The sequence below is a fragment of the Mauremys reevesii genome, linkage group 19 (assembly GCF_016161935.1).
Source record: "Mauremys reevesii isolate NIE-2019 linkage group 19, ASM1616193v1, whole genome shotgun sequence".
Taxonomy (NCBI): domain Eukaryota; kingdom Metazoa; phylum Chordata; order Testudines; family Geoemydidae; genus Mauremys; species Mauremys reevesii.
Window position 1 is genome coordinate 16,874,629 of NC_052641.1, and position 12,633 is coordinate 16,887,261.

Here is a 12,633-nt window from a genome sequence, read left to right on the forward strand (position 1 = left end):
TAGGCTCTTGTACTTGCCAAAATACAAGCATTCCTTCACCACATTGATATACAACTTACTCTTTGGAATTGTGGGGTCTTTCTCATATCTGTAAGAATAAATGTTAAAGACTGTAAGCTTCTCAGGGCAGCAGCCTACCCTTATTCGGCTGTTAATTGCCTTTCACAGTTATGGCCCTATATATAACGTGCAAGGCAATTAACGTCCGAATAAGACTAGGCTGCTACCCTGAGAAGCTTACAAGCTTTACCATTTTTCTCAATATAATCAGTCCTCAGCCTTCCAAAAGCAAAACTGCTAAGTTCTTATGGTGCCCCCTCACCAAAAAATCCTCTGGGACAAATCTTACAGTAGCATTTCTCATAAGTTAAAATACTTGTATCAAACCAGGCAGACAATCTCCATCAGAGCATGCTTCAAATGAAAATCAAAAGGTTGTTGTGTTTTACAAACTACCAATGACAAAAAAACCCACCAGACTCCTAATTTTAATTCAGGGACACAATTAGAATTCAAAGATGGGATCTGGAAGTAAAGAGGCTGGGCTTCACTCACATAGGTACTCAGTCTCAGGTACCCTGAAGAGATTTACCAGCTGAAAATTCTGATCTCAGTTACACTCCAGTGTAAATCTGGAATAACTAAACTGCATCAATGAAGTAACTTCATATTTCAACCAGTGGCTGTATGAATTTCTCCCACAGATTATTTTCGCCCACGAACTTGTAACTACAGTGCAGTAAGACAACAACATGCCCTACCTGGCCATCCACTGTCAAAATAAGGCTTAATGAGTTCTCCAAGTTTTGTCTTGTCTGCAACAGCTTCCTTTAGCAGTTGCCCGCAGCAAACTGAGAGGAAGGAGGAACAAAAAGACACAAGGTTAAATTTTAAAAAGGAAGCAAGCAAGAAAGGAAAAAAAAACCCAAGAAGCTGCATATTGGAAAAAGGTCACTGAATAAAATAAAAGTTATGGGATTTTTTTGGATTTTGGGGTTGGTTTTTTTTGGCCAAGCAAACCCAAAAGCAAAGAGATTGAGCAAGGGAGAATACTGAATAAAAAAGAATACATTTGACAAGGAACATATTAAAAACGGAGGCAGAGAGAAAGATACTAATCAAATACGTTACTAAAATAATAACTCAAGGGATAGCTGCTGGGGTTTTCACTTTTTATAAACTTATAATTACTGAATAAAGTTACACTTGCTGAACAGCTCTGCTGGAGGTACAGGAGAATATGCAGTTCAAGAAAGTGGCCCCTGGATCATTTAACAATCATGTAAGAATTATATTGATGAAACTGTGCTAATGCAATATGATGGTTCAGAGTTCAGATAAGCAGAACATCATGAAATTTAGAATTAAGGTACCAAATCAGGACCACTGCATATTAAATAACAATACTTTGTACCTGTATGGCACATTTCATCCAAGCAAATTAATTAAGCCTCATTACCCCTACAGGAGTTAGATAAGTATTAGTTATTATTATTATAATCAATTTTATTTTTGATTAGTCAAATGACTGTCATCACTGCATTAAAGGATAAAGCTTTTGTTAAAATTAATAAAATATTTTAAAAATAAAGACACAATGTAACATAATGGAATTAACATACTTCAAGGTACAGTAAGGTTTTACTAATTTTATTTGCAGATTTAATTTTTTTATTATACAGATTTAAAAAATAAGGATTCTTATCTTTTTTCACTTTATTAGATAATGTTTGTTAATTATTTGTAGTGTATTTTCAGACGCATTTAAGTAAAATGATAATTGTTTAAAATAAAAAAAACAAGGGCCAGATCCCCAACTGGTATAATTTCAACATAGCTTCATGACTCCAATGGAGCTACACCAATTTATAGCTGCTAAAGATCTGGACGGAGAATGTTTTCCTTTAGTTGCAATGATCTTAAGCAACGTATGAGCCCACTCTTGCAATCCATACAGGGAACTCACACTGAACTCATTGCAGGTTCTGAACACACAGCACTTACAGGATGGGGCCATGGCTAGGACTAGTGTAAATGTAGGGCTGGTCAAAAATTTTCTGTAGAAACAGTTTTGACAGAAAAGTGGGTTTTTCAACAAAATAATTTTTTTTGGCAAAAGGTGTCTGCCTTCTGCAGAACATTTTGAGTTTTTGTCTAAAAAAAAAAATCTAAATCTAAAACGTATTTGTTTTCTTTCTAAAATTTTGGTTTGTTTGTTTTTTGACAAAAAGCCAAAATTTTCCACAGCAATGTAGACAAACATGTTTTTTTGTTTTCATCAAAATTTTTAATGACGCCTCTGCATTTTCTGATCCGTAATAACATGGGTAAGATCATTCAGTTCTTATTCACAAGAGTAATCTCACGGGATTGCTTCGCTGAGGGCCTGATCCAGCTCTCATTGAATTCTTTCTGTTGACTTCAGCAAGAGTTCAATTAAGTCCATAGGATTTGTCACATCAATATAGGAGGCAGGATCAGGCCTACTGCTGTCTTTTTTCCCTAAAACTTATTATTGTAGAGTTTTGTGTGTTTAAAGCACACTAATGAAATCGGCTTAAATATTACTTGAAGGAAAAGAGCTGATCAGCTATGCAGTTTTACAGTGACAATTCCAAAATATCTGCAGTTTTTCCAGTATTACATAATATTACACAATGTGACTGCAAATTACATTGACTACATTGCCAGTTGTGGTCTACTTTAGCCTACTTTGATGCACTTGATACTATGAACATGTACCAGAACAAGCCCCATGTGATGTTTTCTGGGGCTCCCTTATAAAAGGCAGAGAAAGGTCACTTTGATATTTGTTCCCTTTTTAAAAATTATATATTTGAAATGCGTAAAAACTAAGAATCTTATTCCCATTTCAGAACCACTTTTCTTTTAAAAGCCTCCCAATACTGAGTAGACATGAGAAAGTGCAAAGTCATTATGCAAGACCCACTGATGCGATGGAGAATTCAGAGCACTACAGACTGTTCACAGGAGTACCTCTGGTGTATAACACGTGAAAAACTACTGATCTAAAGGGTATAAAAAATGATGACTAAAAAAAATGTTGGAGCTAGTTTGGCACAGGATATATGTTTTTATTGGTTAATATTTTTTTATTGCAAGATTTTCCAGCCCCCACCCCCGCAAAAAGTTTGACATCCACAGTGATGGACTAACAGAGAAATTTTACGAGCGAGTAAGAAAGAAAGACAGCAAAAGATAAATGATCAAAAGGAGAGAAAGAGGGAATGGAGCAAAGTGCATATTTACTGAGAACTTACTGTTGACAATGTTGTATTTCTGAGCTATTAGTGCTGCCTGCAGGCTCTTCCCACTGCCTGGGGGTCCACAAAAGAGAATCCGTGGTGTAAAGGGGGCAGCTGATCGGCACCAGGTTTGGACATAGGTCAGAACTAGAAAGATGAGAAAGTCAGATGCCGAGAAAAAGAGTTAAAATTCATTTACTTTTGCTTTCTTAACAGAAACAATAATTGATTAATTTCTTTATTTATAACTATGACATTATCATCATGTATTTGTATTACATGAATTGAGATCAGGGCTCCAACATAAATGACATACTCTATCTGTAACTTACAATACTATGGTGACAGGCATTTTAGGAAACCTATAGTTAAAATATACTTAGCACTCATATTGTGCCTTTCATCTGTGGATCTCAAAGCACTTTAAAAGAGAGATTCAATTACTAACTGCACTTTAACCATGTAATTTTTAACAGAAACCAGCTTTGCTTTTTAGCTACACTTATCATGCACGCTGCAGGGGGATTATCATTACATTTAATAGTTATGGTAGTTTCTAAACAAATAGATATGGTAATTATGAAAGAGGCAGGATGTCAATTTGTCATGACACTTCCCCAGCTTCTTATGTGATCAACACCCTCCTATTTAGTATGTTTTAAATTTTTGTGGCACTAGTGTAAGTCATGACACAATACAACATTGATGCCATATAATTACATGTGATTTTATTCTTGTGCACATCATTTTTGCATGAAGGGTAAAGACAACTTGATGTTTTCAGCCCAGCTCCACTCTCCCTGTTGGGCATCGCCTAATTTTTGTTGATCTTGCTTTGTATTGGGTAGGAAACTATTAATTTTATATCAGTCTAGGGGCCCATCTCCTGGGAACTTTGAAAAGACCATAGACCTTGTAAAGAATAATTCAAATGTTGCATTACAAGTGATCCCAACTTTGCTGCAGTCCTAGAAGAAGAGTTTATAAGATAGGTCTGCAAGAAGGTACAGTAAGGTTTAGCTTGATAATGAAGATATTTTATCATCAGAATATTTGGAACAGAGTCTGCCAACGTGTTGAGACCCTCAACTCCCATACTCCTTTCAGGATCAGGTCCTTGATGAACAAGAAGAAGTAGATATGCAGTGTTGTTGTAGCCATGTTAGACCTAGGATGTAAGAGAGGTAAGATATTACCTCTCCTACCTTATCTCTCTAAAGAGAAATAGAGACACTTAAGCAAGACTCTAAATTTCCCATGTTACACAATAACATATGTTCTATAGAAGACACAACTCAATGTCTGAATGACTATTTCAGTCCAGACAACCTTAAATTCATATAGATTCTACGAAGATGCAATGGGGTCTCTGTGATACACACTACATTTAAATCTAATAAAATGGGTACAAGAATCCAAATCTTAGACACTGATTTTCCCTTTAAGAGTAATCCTATATTTTAAACAAGTTCTCCTTCACTCCATTTGGCACTTTAGGGGATTGGTGCTTTAATCTAGCATTTTACATGTTTTTGAGACACTAACACACACTTGTTTAATGATCTCCCTTTGTGTCTGATTTCCAGATCCTTGTACCTCCTATTGTAGAAAAAAGGCAGAATAGCACATTCCACTTCTGACATTTCTAGCTCCCGAACTGGGAGTAGTTGCTAAGGAGCATTTGAATCATACTGCAAGTGCATGGGATACATTCCTTGCTCCCAAACCATGGTGAATGCTGTACTGATGAGATCTCTGAATATATTGGATGTAAGTTTGATCTCACACCAGAGTAAATCAGGAGCAATTCCAATTAAGTCATTGGAGTTGCACTGGTGTTTAATTGGTGTGGGATCAGAATCAGACCCTCAGTTCCAAAAAATCTAATGAAGTTGCAATTTCTTGACTCCCTTTCTCACCCACATCTGTCATTAAAAATACAAATTAAACACACAAATCTTGAAAATCATAATCTGTCTATCACATAATTTATCCAAAAACAAATGTCAGCTAACCAAGGAGAGGTCTAGTTATTCTAAGCACTTTCCACAACCAGGGTATCCAAAAGCACACACATTACTGGCAAACCACCCTGCTTACAAATGATGCTTAATTTGCAGTAAATAACCAAGTTAATTAGGAGTAATGATCCCCCAGACAGTCTCCACATCTAATTATTCCTTAAAAAAATATCTGGCTGCTTGATGCACTGCAGAAAAAGATCTAGAGAGGATTTTTTTTCATTCCAATTTTCAATTTATCTCACTACATTATTAATTAATAATAATTAATATTCAGGCACTCACATTTTTATTTACAATTCAAGGCATGAATTCTTTATGAATTATGATATGAACTTTTAAATTTAATTAAGTAATTTAGAGGTAATTAATGTGTAAATTCCGAATATAAACTTCCTAGTTGTTTATCTTAAAAGTGCAGCACTTGTCATTAAAAAAGACCTTTTTGAGATGCAAAACTACAGGGCTATACTACACCATCAACAGGCTGACAGATACAACATACATTATCACTTGGTCTTCCCGACAGTTTCCTCATTTTTTTCATGAAGAATCAACATGCAATATCAGAATGCATCAAAGAAAAGTTGAACAAAAGCAAATAAAGGATTACCACATAGCAAACCTTTCAGTGCAGACAACTTTTATATAATGAAATACAACCCGCCTTGAACTACTACTACTTGTTAATGGACTTGTGCAGGTAGTACCTGTACAGGAGATTACCAGTGGTTCCAGTATGTATACCAATATTGATACTGCGGGCTTTTATAACTGCAGCTCTAGGCTTCTCCATCCCTTAGGAAATGATTCTGTAATATCTGTTAGTCTATAAGGTGCCACAGGACTCTTTGCCGATTCTGTAACCCTTACTCATATTGCATCCCCAATGGGACTACTCTTATGAGGAACTGCTTTTCATTGTGAGTAAGGGTTGCAGAATCAAGAAGACCTCCCATTCAACCATGCCTGTTCTAACCAGCAAAGAAGCTGTCTGGAACAGCCCAAGCTTAGCAGGCCACACGGAACACAATCAAATTAGAGGCAAGTCAACATTGACTGATACAGGTGAGATCTTAGTCCTATAACTTGGCACAGTTGTCTCTAAATGTTGGGAATCACTCTTTCAGATGAGAATTTGTCAGCTATCAAATTTTCTTCCAACTGTACACAATCGATATTTACCCTGGGAGAAGACATCTGCACAAGGTTGGTCAGCATTGATCGATTTTAGTATTTGCTGATAGATCTGGAAAACTCTGGGAAAGTTTCTATGATACTCCAGCAGGTGCTTTGCTGTCTCCTGTTCAGATATGCCTTCCGCCTCCACCAAACGCTGTTGCACCAGGGGGTCGCTTGGCCAGTCAAAGGTGGTATGGTACACCTCTAGAAGTTAAACAGTAATTAGGACCCAGTAGGAAAAAGAATTTGATAGAACTTGTTCAGCTTGCAAAAAGGTTCCTCACCATAATCAAGGTCTAGATTGTACCAAGACCTTAGGTTGGGGTATAAGGAGAAGGGAAGCACAGTGATTCCTTCCTAACTACTATCGTATAGTTCCACAAAGAAGACAGATAGTGGCAGAGGGAACTAGCCAGCCATGTGACAGTGGGGGGTAGGTATGTTTGTGTCCCTTAGTGCAGTGCAGCAGTGTGCCCGCTACCACTATACACTGGGATCTGTAGAACAGATCTATGCTTATCTGGTACCATCAAGCCTTTAATTAAGAATAAGAATAATACTTTGCACTTCCCTATCACCTTCCACCTAATGATCTCTAAAAACTTTTTAAGCATTAAAATATTGATTCCTATAGCACAGCTGTAAGGTAGGATATTATCCCTGTTTTCCAAATGGGGAGACGGAGGTGCAGAATGGTTGCCCACGGTTACACAAGAAGTCTGTGGCAGAGCTGGGAACAGGACTTAGATTTCCTGGCTCCTACTCTGAACTTTAACCAAGGCCTCTGTAGAAAAGCAAATAAAAGCCATCTCTTTAATTCAGCATGTCCTTCCCAATGCTACTCCTAAAACAACTGACATGGGTTCCTGTGGAACACCCAAAGTGTCATCTGCAACAGTGCCATTTCCTGTTGGCTCTTCCACTTGGCATCACACACAGTGGAGGTTATCCAAAGGTGTAACTGCCTTTTATGGAGAGGCAGACATTCAAGGTCTATCAAAGATGCCATGGTAAATAGTAAAATTCTTATGGTGTGACTACACACATTAGGGTGACCTATGCTGTAATGGAGCAGTGCTGCTTGCCACAAAACAGGTCTTTACAAATACTTTCCCCACTAAATTGGTGCAGAAAATTATACATGTTGAATTTAAAACAAATTAAAATAAATCTGATTCAGAATTACATTGCCTACTCACATCGTAAAGGGACAGCATTACAAATCAACTTTAAAAGCATCAACACTTCAGTGTCTCTTGGGTTGGCACAAAAACGTTCTCCTAGAAGGGATCAGTAACAAATGCATACTACACCTTTCGTGGATGGATCAATCCTTTTCCCAAGGTTCCTCTCAATAAGCACCGTGTCTGGAGCATACAGCACAACTAAGCACAGAAGAAACAGAATAGAAATGCATTTTCAGTTAGTTACTGATTTCATTTCTTGGAGATGCTTCCAAGTGTGCTCTGCAAGTAAGGATGGATCGATGCAGTTCATGTACATTTAGCCATCTTCCCCATTTGTAACATTTTTCCTTATTTCCCTGTATTTTACCTATCAGCATTTGATTTTGGGGGGAAATTTTGGCCAAAACTATCAGTCAGATGGCAGTTAGGAAGAAATATATTGTGATAAATACATAGCTCAATTTAGTACATTCTGTGATGCAATAATCTTGCTTCTTTTATGGTCATTCACTTACTAAATTCAACTAATTTAGGCATGTGCATTCAATCTTGCAAAGTTCTTCTTCATTTATATTCTAAATAAGGGTGCTATTTTGTTCTTGGTTATACAGATAAAATTGAGGGAAGAATTTGACCTTCAATATTGTTAGCTACCTTCAGAAATGACCCTTTCAATACATGCACCACATACAAGTACTATCCAATATATCTATTTTTCTAAACACTATCACAGCAATTCTGAATTCCTTTACTAACAGCGGAATTGTGTACAAATCAAATCCAAAGTAGCAAATTATCCTATCCCTGCTGACTACAACTGGGGCTGATTTATTACTCACACTTGAGCTGTGCAGTTTTTAAATCATTCCCTGCCCCACCCCCACCCCAATTTTCATTTTTCTCATGCATTTTGGATAGGTCCCTATCTAACAATGACTTGGAAATGCAGATAGTCCCAAGGTGGGGAGGGAAGGTGCTAGGGTCTTGTCCTTCAAGGCCCTGCCACTATAGAATTATCTTTGCTTGGACTTACCCAAGATTCCACCTGTGGCATGAAAGGTCAGGCTTAAGGCCTGGGTGTATCCATTTCATTTTGTGTGTATTGAGTAAATTGTATTTATTATTCTATCATACAGAGGGAATGGCTTGGGGGCTCTTTTAGATCCTTTTTGCTCCCAGGGATCAATTAAAGCAGAATCCTTGAGATTTGGGTCCTGAGGTCAGAGGAGGTTTGGACTCACTGGTGAGGCAGAGGCAGAGAGGCACAGCTGTTTGCAGTCACTTGCTAGAAGAGGCTTGAATTTGATGGAAGTGGGCTGTAGCCCACAAAAGCTTATGCTCAAATAAATGTGTTAGTCTCTAAGGTGCCACAAGTACTCCTGTTTTTTTGAAGAAGACAAAGGTTCATCTAGGGATGGGGTAAATAGTTCAACAGACTGCCCCAAAGTTTTGGAGGTCGCAGGACTCATGCAGTCATTTCCTCCAGTCCAGTGACTGTTTCTGATTTGCTCTGACCTCTTGGGCGTGTTATACACATTTAAGAAATACTGGTTTTAACATTTTAAGGTGTTTTTGTTTAGGTCAGTAGTGGCTTTCACCTCTGGTACACAAACAATCTTGTATTTCTTACCAACATGTCTCGGAGTGATGCCAGCTGACTGCAGCATCCATGCTTGATCCCGGTTTTCAGGAAAACCTTCCAAAATCCAACCCTATTGCACAAAAAACATGAAAGAATTATTGATCTAAACCGAGGGAACCTTAACAATTAAATCCTAGGACTAAAAATCCCATTTGTTGAACACAGACTATCTGATTCTGATCTCATATCAGTGTAAATCGGGAATAAGTCATGCATTTAGACCAGGGCTTCCCAAATGTTTCCAAAAAATGTACTCATTTCCCAGACTAAAACATCAGTTAACATTTGAATCTCCTTCTACCTCTTTGAAACACTGAGTTATCTCACCTGCTCAGACAAAAACAATTGTAACCTCATTTCATTCTTTCCTAGTGGACAAGTTCAACCTATGAAATTTTTTAGGATCATAATCTTATACTGACCCTAAAACAAGGGGAGGATTTGGATAATGCACATATTCAGAGTACTTTTCCAATAAATCGTTTAGTACAATCCATACAAGCCTCTGAAATGAATGACTGATGAAGACTCTTCCACGCTGAGCTCCTCTATGGAATATCATAATCACATGCAATGAGCGGAGGGTAGTTTGATGTTTTGAAAGCTCAATAGTTTCAGTACTGGGCACTTTTGAGATTTTTGAGTGTCGAGAACATTTAATTACAATCTACAGATCATTGGAGACCCAATTCTTTAAGGTGTCAAGAGCACTTGATTCTCAGTTCATTCTAATCAATGGGATTTAAGAACATAGCACACACATACCCCTCCCCCAGGATTGAGCCTTTGGTAATATTGATAATTACATCAAGTTTTTACCTCTTGAATATTTATCTGGATAAAGCCTGGATCCTTGGATCTGACTGAGATATGTTCAACACAGGACATGAGAGGGTGGAGAGGCAGCTGGGGGCCAGTTCATCCTCTACATGTGTCAGAGCAGCCTCAGCGCTGCTCTAGTTTATGGTGTAAATGCCAGGTGGGGATATTTGGAGTATACCATGTTCTTTCCAAGCGCACTGCCCCGGCATAACCCCTATTTGGGGGTGGGAGTGGATTTTAGAGGTTAGAACAGACTAGCTGTAAACCAGTCTGGAATTCCTCTTTGCTGGGGGAATCTTCAGATGTCATCTTAGGGCAGTTTTATGACCCCTTAATGCCAGTAGAGTTGTACAATGGGGTCATAGCATGAGCCAAGGTCTGGCCCTAAATGCCTAGTTCTTATTGACTGGTGGTTCATCTTTTTCTAGAAAGCTGATCTCTTAACATTTCTATAGGACACATAAAGTTTAGGTGCAGTGAGATGGAGACTTGCTAAATGCAAATGAATGTATCCAATTTTGCCATATTTTAGATTATTTATGTGATTAACTTTTTTCTTAATTTTGGATCGTTTTAAAAAAATATATTACATTTATTGAAGTTTTTGGTACATGAGAAACCGCAAATAAAGCCATCTTTTAGTTGATTGCACTTTTAATTCCTATTGAAGATTATATACCATCTTCCTCCTCGCTCACTGTATGATTCATTAAGTTCACATAGTAATATAAATAATATAAATTAAGCTTAAAGAGACACCATCAAAAATTAGCATCAGATATTAAAAAATCATTTCACGTGTTTTTAACATCATCTCAATTTATTACAACTGAAATAATTTCTTAAATCAAATTTACTTTTCACCACTTGAACTATCAGCACTCAGCTTGGACAGTGAAACCAGATAGGTCCGATTATTATCCCCATTTGCCAGACAGGGAAACTGAGGAACAGAGCAGTGAAGTGACTTGCTCAAGTTCAGACAGGGAATTCAGAGGCGGTAACAGGAACCAGATCTCTTCACCTCTTGTCCTGTGCTTTAGCTGCAATATCATCCCTTCTCCCTTATTTAGGGTAAAACTCACACCCACACCCACCCAAAGCCCAAGAAATCAGATTTGATGTGAACCATTAGGCAGGCATTAAGGAAATATACCATTTACACATCCCAAACTGCACGCCAACCATGGTGTTGCAATGCAGTCCCTCTAAAGTAGTTACTCCAGCTTTCTGCAGAGGGCAGTCCACCCCTCCACAATACAGATGTGATGCCCCTTTGCCTGCACACATAAAATTTTGCCTCAAAATGGGACCTTGTTTGGGTCCTCAGTACCAAAAATGAATTTCATCCAGCAGGAAAAAAACATCTCAATGAACTAGAGCATAAGATGTGTTCTACTGTGGATGTTTGGGAGAAAAGAAACTGACCATTTCCAGTGTTGAATGTGTCTGAAGGCAACATGCACTAATAACATCACCACAGTAAAATGGACACTTACATATTCTACTAGTGATTTATTTTTAAAGTTTTAATCTAAAAAACCCTCAAAGGATACAAACGTCTTCTTTCTTGAAACACAAAACAAAAGGCAAAAATACCCCCACCCAGCACAAACCCACCACAATTTCTACAATTTTGAAATATTCAAAAGAATACCAAGCCACACCATGGATTTATAAAAAGAGAAACTAAACAAATCTAAAGAGCAATGAGCACTGAAGAAAATATGCACTTTTTCATTATTTTCGTAAATTATACAGGAAAACTCATAGTAATGGAACCCTACTTTCCAGAGCTAATGAAGCAACAGAGCGAAAGAAAGAAAGAAAGAAAGAAAGAAAGAAAGAAAGAAAGAAAGAAAGAAAGAAAGAAAAGCCTTTTGCTCCCTTAAGTCCTTGTTATAGCCAGATAAGTGTTGGAGTGAACATCTTAAAAAAAAAGAAGCATTTACAGATCTATGAAATACCACAGGAGTGCTGCAGCATTATTCAATTTCTATGTGATGCAGTATCTGAAATCTACCTCTCTTATAGCCCCGGAGTCTAAACCTGCTAAACTTTGTCTAAATTTCTCTTTGTTAGTTGTTTAGCTGAACAAGTCCTTGTCACTGTACTCCCAATAACTTTCTGGGGTGGTAAGGAAGCTGAAAGAACATATCTTTTTATGAAAAAAGACATTTTAATAGTGTATTGCATTAGCTAGCAACCATCATCATCTCCCACATAAATTTTAGCATTATTTCAGGGAAACATACCTCAGTGATTTTTGTAAGAGGAAATCAGGGCATTCCAATTACACACAAAAAATAGAGTAGACTACTTAAAATTCCCTAATTAGCCCAATATCACTAACATGCCATCCTGCAGTTATCTGAGGGCAATAAAAAAAAAGACTCCAGTAACTGCAAGCCATTTTTTGCCACTCCCAGTGTTTGCTTTATCAAATTAGGATGAACTGCTGAATAAGGTCACACAGGTGCTAAAAAATCAATTTTTCCCTTGAGAGTTACAGA

At 37.5% G+C, this 12,633-nt stretch overlaps 1 protein-coding gene across 14 annotated transcripts in view; it reads right to left on the minus strand.

The window, feature by feature from the left end:
* AK8 (adenylate kinase 8) overlaps window positions 1-12,633 on the minus strand; it is a 104,843-nt gene that overhangs the window by 57,501 nt on the left and 34,709 nt on the right. For 13 of the 14 annotated variants that reach the window (XR_005589927.1, XR_005589926.1, XM_039506661.1 and 10 more), the window contains 5 exons: window positions 9,287-9,368; window positions 7,783-7,854; window positions 6,473-6,673; window positions 3,282-3,413; window positions 762-851 (listed from right to left, as the gene is read on the minus strand). Coding sequence is in view for 12 of the 14 variants with exons in the window: in XM_039506661.1 (XP_039362595.1) it covers window positions 762-851; window positions 3,282-3,413; window positions 6,473-6,673; window positions 7,783-7,854; window positions 9,287-9,368 (577 nt within the window). In the remaining 2 variants the exon portion in view is untranslated. The remainder of the gene's footprint in view (window positions 1-761; window positions 852-3,281; window positions 3,414-6,472; window positions 6,674-7,782; window positions 7,855-9,286; window positions 9,369-12,633) is intronic. The other variant, XM_039506663.1, reaches the window with a different exon arrangement.